At 45.7% G+C, this 14,453-nt stretch overlaps 1 protein-coding gene across 7 annotated transcripts in view; it reads right to left on the reverse strand.

Moving 5' to 3' along the window:
* The window catches only part of SHPK (sedoheptulokinase), a 44,299-nt gene that overhangs the window by 19,742 nt on the left and 10,104 nt on the right, over nt 1-14,453 (reverse strand). Inside the window, exons 1-3 of one of the 7 annotated variants that reach the window (XM_035720465.2) lie at nt 11,774-11,892; nt 11,191-11,687; nt 4,453-4,594 (exon numbers count right to left, since the gene is read on the reverse strand). In XM_035720465.2, coding sequence (XP_035576358.1) covers nt 4,453-4,486 — 34 coding nt within the window. In that variant the 5' untranslated portion in view covers nt 4,487-4,594; nt 11,191-11,687; nt 11,774-11,892. Of the gene's footprint in view, nt 1-4,452; nt 4,595-5,825; nt 6,030-11,190; nt 11,688-11,773; nt 11,996-12,383; nt 12,521-13,423; nt 13,758-14,453 lie in introns of those variants that run through there. The other 6 variants (XM_049114892.1, XM_025476063.3, XM_025476062.3 and 3 more) reach the window with 6 other exon arrangements.

The following is a 14,453-nucleotide window of genomic DNA, read 5'->3' on the forward strand; positions in this document are numbered from 1 at the left end:
CATGTGCTAACTTTATTGTCAAACTAGTAGGAAGGGGAAGGGTTAGGGTGTGTTGTGTGTATTAAATGAGTTAACACATGTAAAGTATTTAGAACTGTATCTGACGCAGTACTCAATGTTAGTGATGATAATGATGAAATGAATCTTACCTTCTAAACTCTGTCCATGGTCTAACACGTCCAACAGCCTTTAAGAAAGAGAATACACCCTCCTACATATCTTTTGTTCTATCCTCTCCTCATATTAGGGAGATTTCTCACACTTCACAATGTAACTACAACCACAGAAGCAGAATGAGAAAAGAATGTTGACAATCAAATGCCAATTGAGAAAAGTTATCAGCAGCAAGAACACTCCAGATGCAATGGACAGAGATGAGAATCTGGCCTCCATGTGACATGAGAACATTGCCTGCCATAAAGCAAAGCAGGGCAAAGCCCCACATACAACTGTTTCGTGGCTATTTCTGATCTCAGGCCCCAGATTCAGAAGCCAAAACCATTACATTTTCTTATAAATTTGTTCGTTCAGAACCAAAGAAAACACTTAACTGCCCCTCCCTCCTTAGTTTCAGGCCATGAACATCCATTCATTCATTCATATGTGCATGACTGAATGATATGTGTATTAAGTATCTAATATTTATTAGGCACTGGTTCCGGTCCCTGAGAATACAGCAATGAACAAGGAAAAGTCACTACTTTCATGAAGCTTATACACTAGGGATATAGAATATAAACAAGCAAATGTATAATACCAGATACTTTTAATTGTTGTGAAGAAACATATAGCAGCAATAGATATTTGGAGGGTGAACAGGGAAGTCCTCTCTAAGGTGACATGTGAGGAGGGACCTGAATGGAGTAAGGAAGTGAGCCATTAAGCATGTCTGGGGACACATACTACAGGTGGATGGGTCCAGGCAAAGGCTCTGAGGGATCTTGTCAGTCTCTGCTTGGTATCCCTGGCCAGTAACCAGAGGAGCAGGGAAGCAAGTTACAAATCTTGTACCTGAAGCATATTTAGTTTCACCTGGGGTGTGGGGATGGGGGGGCTCCTCAAAGCAATGCATCTTCACAACCATATACTACCTTTGTACTTAAACTTCAAGCTGGATTCTTATTCCAGACCTAAAGCTGGATCTCTACAGCTTTTTTCCAATCCCTTTTTCCTCCTCCAAAACCCTTTAAAAATTTTTTTTGAACTATCATTTTTATTTTGTTTGCCTTATAAAACAAATATGGAGTTCTTACCATGTAGCGGGTATTATTCAAAGCACTTCAAAAATATCAATTCATTGAATCTATATAATAGCCTTATCACAGATATGATAATTATCCCCTTTGTATAAGAAAAATGAAGCACAGAAAAGTTAAAAAAAATTTGCTAAAGGTCACATAGCTACTAAAGTGATAGAACCAAGATTCGAATTAAATCTGTTCCAGAATTCAGCTTGATATTTGCTTACCTCTTTCTTTCTTTCTTTCTTTCTTTCTTTCTTTCTTTCTTTCTTTCTTTCTTTCTTTCTTTCTTTTCTTTTCTTTTCTTTTCTTTTCTTTTCTTTTTTTCTTGGCAAAGAATTAACATATTTTTAATTTTATAATTACACAAGTGGTAAGTGAATGCATTCTCAGTATAAGATGTTCAGATATTACAGATAAAGCCAAAGGCCTGCTTATATCCCTACCTGGGTCCCAGCCCCCTTCCTGTCCCTGTTAGCCCTTGTGGATAACCACCTAAAGTTTTTACACTGACACCACATATTTGATTTGGTTTGGTTGACTTTATTTTATTTTCCGTTTTTTTTTTAAACAAATAGCACTAAACTATATTTCTTTTCCTAGGAGTTGTTTTTATCATCCAACAAATGTTCTGGAGTTCCTTCCATGTCAGTATACATGAATGTACCTTATTCTTTCTAACTACTGCATATCCTTCTACAACATGGGCACACTAACATTTATTCATACATTCCTCTGAGATTAAATGCCAGCTTTCACTACCATAACAAGGAGGCAACAAACAACCATGAGTAGGCGTCCTTATGCACACCCATGTAAGACTAATTTTCCTGAGCAGATTCCAAGCAGCAGAGTTGCTGAGTCATAGTACTCTCTTATTTTTAACAGGCCCCGCCAAACTGTCCTCTAAACCAATTTTCCACTCCATTTGCCAACTCTTGGCATTTTCAGACTTTGATGTATTATAATCCACTGGGTGGAAAATGATTTCTCGCTGTTGTTTTCTTCTACACTGCCCTAATTACTAATGATATTGAGCATCTCTTCATATGCTTATTAGCCACTTGTTTTTCCTCTTCTAGGAACTGCCCATTGGTATCTTTTGCCCATTTTCCACAGGGCCATTTGTCATTTCTTTGTTATTAGTTTTTTATATGTACCCATATTCAGACTAGCAAACGTTTTTGCCCAGTCGGCTGCTTGCCTTTAGTTTGGTTTTATGATCCCCACTCCTCTCCTGCTATTACTGAGCCTAGAAATGGAGTCTACAGGCATAACCACAGGCCTCTCAGAAGACACTCTCACCGCCTTTCCTCTCTGCCCGCTGGCTGGCCTATGCCCTCGTGGAAGCAATTAGCTCTCTGCTCGGCTCACTGGTGCCTGTCTATGTTGACTGCCTTGAGTGTGCCTTGGAAGGTGAGGGCTTCATCTGCTCGTTTCTATGTCTCCCATGGGGTCTAGCATGGAGCCTTATATATTGTAGTTACTGAAGCCAAACTAATCTGTGGCCACCTTTAAAAACACACTGACTGGGTTCCCAAATATGATTTCACTCAACTCTGCTAAGAAAGTATTATCATCGTCAAACAGTGGGTTCCCTCCTTCCCAGAAGTAGAAAACAAAACAAGGAGGCATGTGGGCTGGCTCAATGAAATATTAAGCAGCTCTCTCCAACAATGTGGGCAACGGTTTGTGTGGTTGTTACAGAGTCCAGGAAACAGGCAGAAAGAGAAGTTGATGACCAGACCACAATCTTTGGACGTCTGTTGTCCTTTTTGGGAAGGGCTTTAGTATTAAAAGGACATTTATTCTCATTAATGCAAAATTAAGGAGTTTAAAAAGCTTTTACAACCTAGACTCCCTCTGAGAGGCCAGCTCTAACACCGTAATTAGCCTTCTCCCCCATTACTGATTGGAGCCAAGCAGCTCCTGTGGTCCCAACCAGCCTGACAACAGACAGATGAGAAAGAGGGAAGGAGTAAGAGGTCTTGCACTAGTTTCCGCAGTCACCCAGGCCTTCCTGGGGACTAATCAAAGGATGTACCCCTAGACATCTGTCATGCTGCTGAGAGGCAGATCACCACTCACGTGGCCCAGGGGAACTGGAATCACTGGCTCTCCAGGCAAAAAGGGGTGAATCCAAATTCCAAATCCCTTTAACTACAGCCCCCAAAGTAGCCATCTGTCCTCTACTTAAAATACCTGCGGTGAAATGTTGATAGCTTTGAAGCAGGTGAGGGATATGTGTCAGTTCATAATAGAATTCTCCCTACTTTTACATCTATATAGAATTTTTTATAGTTAAAAAGAGTCCTTTAACGCTTGCTTTAACAGGGACTCATAACATCCAAATCCTTCCTTGGATATCCTTTTGAGAAGTTCCTCCATTCATGGAGCTACTGCACCCTTCTGCAGCTCTGGCCCTCCAGGAAGCCCTTAAGAGCCCAGTGTCCAAAGTCAGACAAACCTAGGTTCAAATGCTGGAGTCACCATGCTGCCACGTGACCCTGAGCATATTAACCTTCTCTGAACCTCCACTTCTCATTGGCACAATAATGTAACCTACATCATAAAGATGTTGGGAAAGTTCAATGAGATCATACAGGTAACATCCTGAGCCCAGTACCAGGCATGTAAAGCACTCATTGCTATTTTGTGGCTTAATAAGTCTCCTCCCGGAGGTCAAACAGAACAGGTCACCTACCTCTGCACCGTGGCAGACCTTCTGATGTAAGACAACCAACAAAATAATATTTAGCACCTGAGCCCATAAAAATAATGTCCTAAAATTTAAAAAATCACAAGTATCTGTGATTATGGCAAACAACAAAAATCATGCCCAAATTCAAAAGTTTCCTCTGTGTTTCGGTATCTCCTACAACTATACTCATCTTCAGTTGTCTGCACTGAGGCTCTGAGACACAATGAAGAGAAAGCTGTGGAAAATCCACTCTCACCCTACTGAATCTTATGAGAATCAGAGAAAGTGCACTTGTCCCTCACCCTGTTTATGGACAGTGTGTGAGTGGAGAGTTTGCTTATTCATCGCACATTTGTATGAGAAAGGATATACACAAAATACAAGAGTTGGCATAGGCCATTTCATTCCCACTGCAGGTGACCTGATCCTTCAGAGGAGTGACCTCTGCAGCACTTTGCTATCCCACAGTGATTGCTAGGAGCATATGATCATCCCCAGAGCCCAAAGTACCTTGGTCTGTTTTCCAAAACATGACTCCATGCATTTGTCCTGACACTCCAATGCCACAGACTTCCTGGAGCAGCTGCCGAGGAAGGGCAGCAAGGCATTCATTTAGGGCTTGGATGATTCTGCTCACATCCTGCTCTTGCCCCTGGAAACAAAACAGGACACGTTGGGCAGGGGCACACAGACAGGCAGGGGGAGGAGGGCAGAGGCCTCAAGCAATTTCCAGGGTAGTGGGTGCCAAGCTAATTCCCCTGGGGTTACTTCCAGGACCTGCTGGCTAGCCTCAGGGATGACATGTGGACTGAAGGTTCTCCACCACATACAGAAAGGCCTGCTGCAGGAATGTAGTGGGCAAGATTCCACTGCCTCCCACACAGGTGAGGCACTGCTGCGGACCAGGTTCAGAAATGACCAAGGCTCTGCCTTCCACTGTGAGTGAGTCTAAGCTAAGGAAAGCACTGCCTCTGCCCTATAGGAATAGAAAGACTAGCAAGAAGGATAAGAAAACTCAAAAAAGACCGTAATATAAGAAGACGCTAAATGTCTATCACAAGGCACACACAGGGTTGGGATACAGGAAGGATGGAACACAGCAGGGAGGAACCTAGCAGGAAGGGTGTAGCCAAGAAAGGCCTCATGGACTAAAGTACTTTAAGACAAACCCTAGCATTTGCTTCTATTTGGACTTTAGCTCATGCATCTGGCAAACATTTCCTGAGTGCCTTTAGAGCCAGGCCTTAGACTTGGCAACAAACACCCCCTAGGCAAGGCAGGCAAGGAAGTAACCCAGAGAATACCTGGGCAGAACACCAGTGAGATGGTCCATGTCAGAGGCTGGTGGGAGATGAGGCTATAAAAGAGGAGAGACTGGACCCAATAGGGACTTCAAGCCCCAGGATGAGGGGCTCCTCCCAAATCCAAAGGGAAGCCCCTCGGGTTTTCTGAATGGGATAATACCACCATCAGAAGATTAATTAGGCAATGATATAAGCTACCCAGAGAGACACTGATAATAGAGATTTTTTGGGGGTGGAAATGAGATGTAAGGAAGTCAGGACAGGGCAGCCCGGGTGGCTCAGCAGTTTAGCGCCGCCTTCCGCCCAGGGCCTGATCCTGGAGACCCCAGAATTGAGTCCCACATCAGGCTCCTTGCATGGAGCCTGCTTCTCCCTCTGCCTGTGTCTCTGCCTCTCTCTCTCTCTGTCTGTCTCTCATGAATAAATAAAATCTTAAAAAAAAAAAAAAAAAAGACAGGACAATCTTTTCCTGATTTGCCTTTTCTTCTGATTTGCTGCCTCCCTAGGAACTTCTCTAGGCAGAATAACTTTGAAAAACAAAGTCATGAGAGATAAGGAAAATGTAATCAAACAGCATACTAATATCCATGAGCCAGGGCAGCCCTGGTGGCTCAGAGGTTTAGCGCCGCCTACAGCCCAGGGTGTGATCCTGGAGACCCAGGATCGAGTCCCACGTCGGGCTCTCTGCATGGAGCCTGCTTCTCCCTCTGCTTCTCCCTCTGCCTGTGTCTCTGCCGCTCTCTCTCTCTCTCCTCTCTGTGTATTCTAATGAATAAATAAAATCTTTATTTAAAAAAATATCCATGAGCCAAATGGTCCTAAGAGACAAGAATATGAATAGAATATAAGATTTTAAAAAGGTTAAAGGTCTCTGGAGTCAAAAGTGAAAACACAATGAAATATCTTAGAGAACATGAAATGCCAAAACCAATCAAGCAGTATATATCCAAATGGGTGGGAGGTACAGTCTAATATAACTTCAAAAGTAGCTGACTCACACCAAAATATTTAGGTTCCATGACCATCTCTTCTTTTAAATTATGAATTTCCTGTTAAAGACTAGAAGTCAGACTCCAAGACCCATCCCATCCCAGGAGATGCCTCTAATCAGTAAGAAGTCTCAAACAGCTAAGGAGGCCACCACAAAATATATACTTGGAAAAGCAACCCAGATGACATGATTGTTTTCCTGATGGTTAAGTAGATCTCAGGTGGGTGCCAAAACTAGTGTGGAGCCCAATGTGGGGCTTGAACTCATGACCCTGAGATCAAGACCTGAGCTGAGATCAAGAGTTGAATGCTTAGCCAACTGAGCCACCCAGGCATCCCATGATTAAGTAGATTTCAAAGAACAAGAAAAGATCAAGAATTAAACAGGCATGTTTAAAAGAGTCATACCTATTTGATTAACATTTGAGCTTAAGGAATTTTTTGAGTATTTATTATTTTATGTAAATATAAATATTTAAGAGAATTTGACCTAGGTCACCTTTGTAATGTATGTGTGTATGTGTGTATATATACATATTATATACGTGTGTGTGTGTGTATATATATATATACACACATATATGTATAACTAAGGTAGTTAACTGAAATGGCATTAAGCATTATTCAAAGTCCTCAAAATGATAGCTACATGTTAGACATATAAATGGAAACAGCTTTATAAGCTAAATTTAAAAGCTTAAGTAAGAACTAGGGTTCTGAATTTAATAAATTGAATACTTAATTTTATTTCAACCAAAATAAAATGTTTCTGGCACACAAAAATCACCTCAAGGCACAAAATAAACTTATATTTAACAACTAGAAGGACCCATGGAAAACTCAGAAGAGAAGAGAAATGTGGCTCAGCTCTTAATAAATGCCTGGTCTCTGGGGAACTGAAAAGTTTATGGTCTTGCAAAAGCATCAAGCCCCAGGCTCCCCTCCCTGGGCAGAGTGCAGCCCTCCCCTCCTGGGGACAAACCCCTCACATGCCCTGTCAGACTGCTGGCTTTGGGCAGGGGCACTTCCAAACTACCATGATCAAAGCAGCAGGAAAAAAGGATGGTGGGGATGGGTAGGATGAGGCAAGGAACGCAGAGAGAGCGCAAATCATTTTCCTGATGAAGCCCACATTCTAACATGCAGAACTGACCAGACAGTGAGACACCAGCAGAGAGGAGGTACATGACTGGGCACTTGAATTGAGATGTATTTTAAGTATAAAATACATACCAGGCTTCAGATTTAATATGAAAAAACACAATGTCTTACTAATAATTTTTTTCTTATTAATAATTTTATATTAGTTATTATATATTGAAATGATAGTATATTGGATACACTGGAGTAAATAAAATATGCACTTAAAATTAATTTCAGCTGTTACATTTTACTTTTAATACTAGAAAACTGAAAATTCAGGTGTGGGTCATATATGTGGCTAGAATTTCTTTTGGATAGTGCTAGTTAAGAGTTCCCACATGGCCTCAGATGGTGTATCAACCCAAGACAGAGGAGCCACTGTTTAAAATGGACCCAGGGTGGATTCGTTTCATAGGTGGGGATAGTGGAGGAGGGAAATGGACCAGGTGGGAGTGAAGACAAGGGGACAGTCAGTGTTCAGCAAGTAGTTTGAGTTTTAGTGGTGAGTGTGATCAGGGAGTAGCTCTCAGACAGTGGGCATACCTACAATGTAACAGGAAGAATGCTGTCTCCATTCCTTGGTTCAGAATATCCATCTCTCTATAACCAAATCAAATCTTAAAATTTTAAATTTGATAAAAGAACTTAGAAACTCAATGTCCCCAACACACCCCTCTTTACAGATGAAGAAACTGAGGCCCAGAAAAAAGAAATTAACTCAGAAAGGGTCAACAGAGACTCCCTCAAAAATCTTGGTATTTTATTTGCAAATCTTGGTATTTTTATTTGCAAAGCCTGACCTTCCATACAGCTGCCAAGCTTGACCTTGGTGTATACAGTACTTCTTAAGAGTGAAAAGTATGGACATAAGGACGGGGTCATAGGCATTTCCATAGTTCAGTGGTGCTCACTCCAGGGATGATTTTTGTTCCCTAGGGCCCATTTGGCAATATGGAGACATTTGGGGGTATCACAACTGGGTAGGAAGGATTTACTGGCATGTAGTAGGTAAAGGCCAGGAATACTGCTGGATATCCTACAATGCACAGGACAGCTCCCCACAACTCAAAGTATCAACATTGCCAAGGTTGAGATATACTGCTACAGATGAATTATAGTGTCCCAGAGCACAAAACACATGTGGAGGATGCAAGGGGGGCTCTTACTGGCCTCTCCTAAACCCTGCATTAGGTAGGTGTGGCACACTGTGTGCCTGTACACAAAACAGCCTGCCAAACGCTGTGGGAAGCAGGGAAAGCAGTTTTCAAGAAGTGGCCCTATTTCAGGGCCCTTGGGTGACTCAGCTGGTTAAGCACCCAACTCTTGATCTTAGCCCGGATCTTGATCTCAAGATAGTGAGTTCAAGCCCCATATTGGGCTCTACACCCACTGTGGCGCCTATTTAGAAAAACAAGAAAGAGTGGCCCTATTTCAAGAGAAAAGGCAGTGAGTGTCTAAACCCATTCCCTGTAATCTCAGCTCTGCGGCTCATCCCCACAGGGTCAGAGCTGAACATGCCTCCATTTCATACTCCATGTGGTGAAATAATCATTTTTAAATACCCTGATGATTGGGGCACCTGGGTGGCCCAGGTCGTGATCCTGGGGTCCTGAGATCGAATCCCGAATCAGGCTCCCCAGAGGGAGTCTGCTTCTCCCTCTGCCTATGTCTCTGCCTCTCCACCAAACCAGCTCTACAAGAAATATTAAGGGGGACCCTGTATAAGAAAGAGGGAACCCAAAGAAACAATCCACAAAAACAGGGACTGAATAGGTAATATGATGACACTAAATTCGTATCTTTCAATACTTACTCTGAATGTTGAATGGCTAAATGATCCCATCAAAAGACTCAGGGTATTGGATTGGATTAAAAAAAAAAGCAATACCCATCTATATGCTGTCTACAAGAGACTCATTTTAGACCTAAGAACACCTACAGCCTGAAAATGAAGGGGTGGAGAACCATTTACCATTCAAATGGTCCTCAAAAGAAAGCAGGGGGGAATCTCTGGGTGGCTCAGCAGTTTAGCGCCTGTCTTTGGCCCAGGGCGCTGTCCTGGAGTCCCAGGATTGAGTCCCGCATCAGGCTCCCGGCACGGAGCCTGCTTCTGTCTCTGCCTCTCTTTCTCTCTCTCTATGTCTATCATGAATAAATAAATAAAATCTTAAAAAAAAATAAAAGAAAGCAGGGGTAGCAATCTTTTTATCAGATAAAGTTTATCCCAAAGACTGTATTAAGAGATGAAGAGGTACACTATATCATACTGAAAGGGTCTATCCAACAAGACCTATCATGAATATTTATGTCCCTAATGTAGGAGTGGCCAAGTATATCAATCAATTAATAACCAAAGTAAAGAGACACTAGATAATAATATAGTAATAATAGGAGAGTTCAACATGGCACTTGCTGCAAATGACAGATATTCTAAGCACAACATTACCAAAGAAACAAGGGCCTTGAATAATATGCTGGACCAAATAGATTTCATAGATATATACAGAATTTTCCATCCAAATGCAACCCAGGAAATTAGAGAAGAATTAAAAAGATTCATGGAAACGAATGAAAATGAAGATACAAACATTCAAGATCTTTGGGATACAGCAAAAGTGGTCCTAAGAGGGAAATATATTGCAATACAAGCTTCCCCCAAAAAAATTGGAAAAAACTTAAATATACAAGCTAACCTCGCACCTAAAGGAACTGGAGAAAGAACAGCAAGTAAAACCTACACCAAGCAGAAGAGAGATAATAAAGATTCGAGCAGAACTCAATGAACTAGAGACCAGAAGAACTGTAGAACAGATCAACAAAACCAGGAGCTTGTTCTTTGAAAGAATTAATAAGATAGATAAACCATTAGCCAGCCTTATTAAAAAGAAAAAAGACTCAAATTAATAAAATCATGAATGAAAGAGAAGAGATCATAACCAATACCAAGGAAATACAAACGATTTTTAAAATGTATTATGAGCAGCTATATGCCAACAAATTAGACAATCTAGAACACATGGATGCATTTCTGGAAAACCACAAATTACCAAAACTGTCTCTGCCTCTCTGTCTCTCATGAATAAATAAAATCTTTAAAAACAAAAAATCTTAAAAGTAAAAAAAAATACCTGTTGCCCCAACCAAATTTTGAGTCTCTATGAAAATGCTAAAAAAAAAAAAAAAAAAAGGCTAAGTGCTCCTGAACTCTTTACCCTCTGAAATGTTTCTGACCAAGATGGACTCTGAACCCTAAAGAACTGAGTCTAGATACGTGGCAAGAGGTTGTGAAAAACAAGCTCTTGGGAATGAGGCTTAGAAAATCCAGGTTTGTGGCTGGAAAGTGCTTAGAGGCCACCGATTTGAACTGGGAGAACAAGCAGGATTGGGGGGGGGGGGGGGGAGTCATAAAGTTATACAGAAAGTTCCTGGATATTAATTTCTGTTGTCAGTTAACTGAACATAGAGCTACCTTTTTCAGGGAATTAATGAAATCCAGCTCTAAGGACTGATGATCTTTCTGAACCCACATCTCCAAATAGATCCCATTATGGTGAAATTCTCCATTTCTACCCTGTAGCTTTCACAAGACACTAGTTTTAATGTATAATGATCCATCGGATCTTTCTCTCTCTCTCTCTTTTTTTTTTTTTCTTTTTTTTTAAGATTGTATTTATTCATGAGAGACAGAGAGAGAGGCAGAGACACCCGCAGAGGGAGAGGCAGGCTCCCTCCGGGGAGGATCCCAGGACCCCGGAGTCACGCCCTGAGCCACCCAGGTGCCCCCCCCCCCCGCCCCCAACCTGTTTCTAACATTTTAATCAGCTCATCTCCCCTGTCTCTCCGCTGTCCTTTCTCCAGGGCGTCTCAGCCTTTGGGTCCCGGTGTCTCGCTGCCCGTGTCTGCCTGCCCCAGACCACAGTCCCCCCTGCGGAATGAGCAGAGGCCGCTGAGGCCCGGGTTCCACAGCTTAGTTCCTGAGGAAAATCCACATTCTGCTCTGGGGAACAAACTGAAGCCTGAACTTGAGGACACCGGCAGGTGGGAGGTGCAGAGGGGCAGACAGGAGGAGGCCCGAGGTCACTGCACAGACCAGGGCAGCAACTTCCCGCGGGTCAGAGTACAGAAGGTGGAGGGCAGGGAGCACCGCGGGCCGCGGAGCCACAGCGAGGCCCGCGGAGGCCAGACGGCCCGGAGATCGCCGTCGGCAGCGGGGCAAGCTCCCGGGACCGAATCTCACGTCTCACGGGTCCGAGGGAGCTACAGCAGGGAGGCGGAGGTCGGGCGGGCTGGGGAAGTCAGGGAGGCTTCCTGCAAGAAACAGGGTGTGGAGGAGGCCTCCTCTGAGGAACAAGAGTGGCTCCCTGAGGCGACGCAGCTCCGGGACGCTGCCTCACCTGGGGCGCCGCCGCCTCAGCCCGCGCAGCCCGGGCGCAGCTCGCTAGTACCACGAACCCAGGTGGGTGGCCGGGCGCGGCCTCCAGCAAGGCGGCCTTCACAGACGTGCTGCCCAGGTCAATACCGAGAGTGACCACCCGCGCAGCCATGGCCCGCGACAGCCCCGCAGCCGGCGTCTGAGGCGGTGGCGCCCCCTCCCGCGCGTTCCACCGGCTTCCGGGCGCCCGGGCGGGGCGGGGCGGGGCGGGGCGGGGCCGGCCAGGCCTTCGGCCACGCCCAACACGGAGGCTTCTCGCCTTCCCATTGGCCGAGGAAGGCGGAGCCCCGCGCGGGAGGCGGGACCTAGAGGGAGGCTCGCCGCAGTTCCGTAAGGCGCGGGTTCTAGGACGGGGGAGACGGTCCCTGGCCTCGTTCGTCGAGGTAGGGCAGGGCTCGCTGACGGGCACTGGGGCTCCGGGAGCCTCTGTGTCCCCTAAAAGTGTCTGAAGCCTCCCACGCACCCGAGCACCCATCCCGGCCAAAGCGCCTGCGCCCCTCTGCTCCGCCGCCACCCGCCCAGTCGTGGGGCTAAGACTAAACTACAGCTCCCCGAGTGCACCGCGCGGAAACCTGTACGCCCAGGTCAGGTGACTACAGTCAGGTGACTTCTGGCCCGCCCTCGCCCAAAATCCAGCTGACGGGGGGCAACACGTCCAGTCGGAAACGGATCCGGCGTCCGGTGTGCTTGGTTCCCGGGCCTAGGGGACCTCGGGCGAGAGCTGGAGCGACCCCGGCAGCCTCCCCCACTTGCCCGGCGGAGCCCCAGAGGGCTGAAGATCGGCACTGTAAGTCGGTTGGGGATCCTGCCGCGCAGGGTTCCGTCACCCAGCAGCAGTCCTGGCCTCGAGACACCAGACGGCTTCCAGGCGGAAAGGCCCGCACGGTGGTGATCGGAGGCAGGGGACACTGGGCTGCCGAGGTGGTGTGGGTGGCCCTACCCCAGGGCGAGTCCGAGCCCCTTCCCTGCGTTCTGGTTAGTTGCCGCCTGAATCCGCGTCGCGGAGTTTGCAGATTACTTCGGAGAAAGGAGATATTGGAAAAATCATTCCACGAACTCCCGTGGGTGTGCCGACCGCGGGTCTGTTTTCGGGGGGACTGGGCAGAATGAGACCCTGCCCTGCATTTCGGAGCATTCAGGCTGGAGGAAGGGAGGACAACTGATTGGGCCCTGCCTTTTCCACTAGAATTGAGAAAAATAACCACCCATGCTTTATGAGAGTTTGCTAGGTGCCCGAGGCAACGGTATTAGTCATTTTACAACACTGTGTATCAACCTTTTTTCCTAATCAGCTACTCCCCACTAGGAAATTTTAATATCACTGATTAACTCTGTTCGAGTGCTGTGGCCCTTTGGAGGGCTACAAGCCCTGTTTTGCATTTCATCTCATTTCAGTCAAATGATGAAGTCTCACTGTCCTTGTTTTCACATTAGGAAATAGAGGAGGTTAAGTAGCACCCCAGAGTCACACAACTTCTAAATGAGAGGCCCCAGCTCCAAACCTGTGCAGTCTATCTACAGGGCACACATTCCTTGACACTTTCTGTATTCTACAAGAGGAGACTCAAGGAGTTCCAGGTTGTAAAACAATTGACAGGATTAAGTCAGATACCTGAAGGAGCTGGGGGCCCCGGACCCCAGGCTGCTCCTGTGATGCATGGTTCGGGAGTGGGAGACTTCTTAAAGTTGTATCTGAGTGAGGCCTGGAAGATAGAACTTAAACAGGAAGAGGGCCAGGCCGAACAGAGCCCATTGTCATGAAATTCTCCAATTCTACTTTGTAGCATTCACAAGACACAGTTTTAGTGAATAGCTATCACTCTACCCTTCTTCTGGCACTTTAATAAACTGAGCTCTCGATGTCTGTCCTGATGTCTTTTCTCCACCCCTGAGGCTGGGGACTTTTGCTGACCAAATATTTGAGTTTCTCAGTCCACATTCCACTCCTGCAGGATGAGAGAGGACCTGGTTAGGCTTGATTCATATCTGATTTCCAGAGGAAAACCCAGACTCTACCCTGAGGGACATTCTGAGTCCTGAACTAAGGTCACAGGCAGGTGTGAGGAGCAGAGAGTGACAAGAGACCCATGGTCATTCCATAGACACAGGAGACCAATTCCCTGCAGGTCAGAGTATAGAAGCTGGGAGGTAGAGAGCATGGAGACACAGCACCAAAGGTGAAGACTCCAGAGAGGCCAGAGGGAGGAGGTCAGTGCCAGGAGGTAGGAAAACTCCTCTGAGATAAGACCTAACAGATCAAAGGGAGCTGCATCAGGCAGAGAGGCCCTGGAGGAGACAGGGACAGGTGGAGGTCAGGCAGGCTGGAGCCACCAGGGAGACTTCTCTGAAGGTAGGGGAAGTCCCTTGAGGCCTTTTGGGAAAACTGAAACCAGAGGGGTTTTTCCACATAGACCTCCCATAGCCCTCGCCACAGGAATCCCAGAAGTTGTCAGGTGGGAGGGCCGAGGCTCTGCATGCTCAGGCAGCACATATAGACCAAGTTACAGATACCCGTGCCGACCTGCCCCATCTTGACACGTGGTTCCCCTGCTGTGCTTTGGGGTTACAGGTATTCTGTAGTGTGTCTCCCTCACTTAACCAGCTTCTTCTGGGCTAATCTGGGGCTTGTCCCTCGCTGGGTC

Source organism: Canis lupus, chromosome 9 (assembly GCF_003254725.2).
Source record: "Canis lupus dingo isolate Sandy chromosome 9, ASM325472v2, whole genome shotgun sequence".
Taxonomy (NCBI): Eukaryota; Metazoa; Chordata; class Mammalia; order Carnivora; family Canidae; genus Canis; species Canis lupus.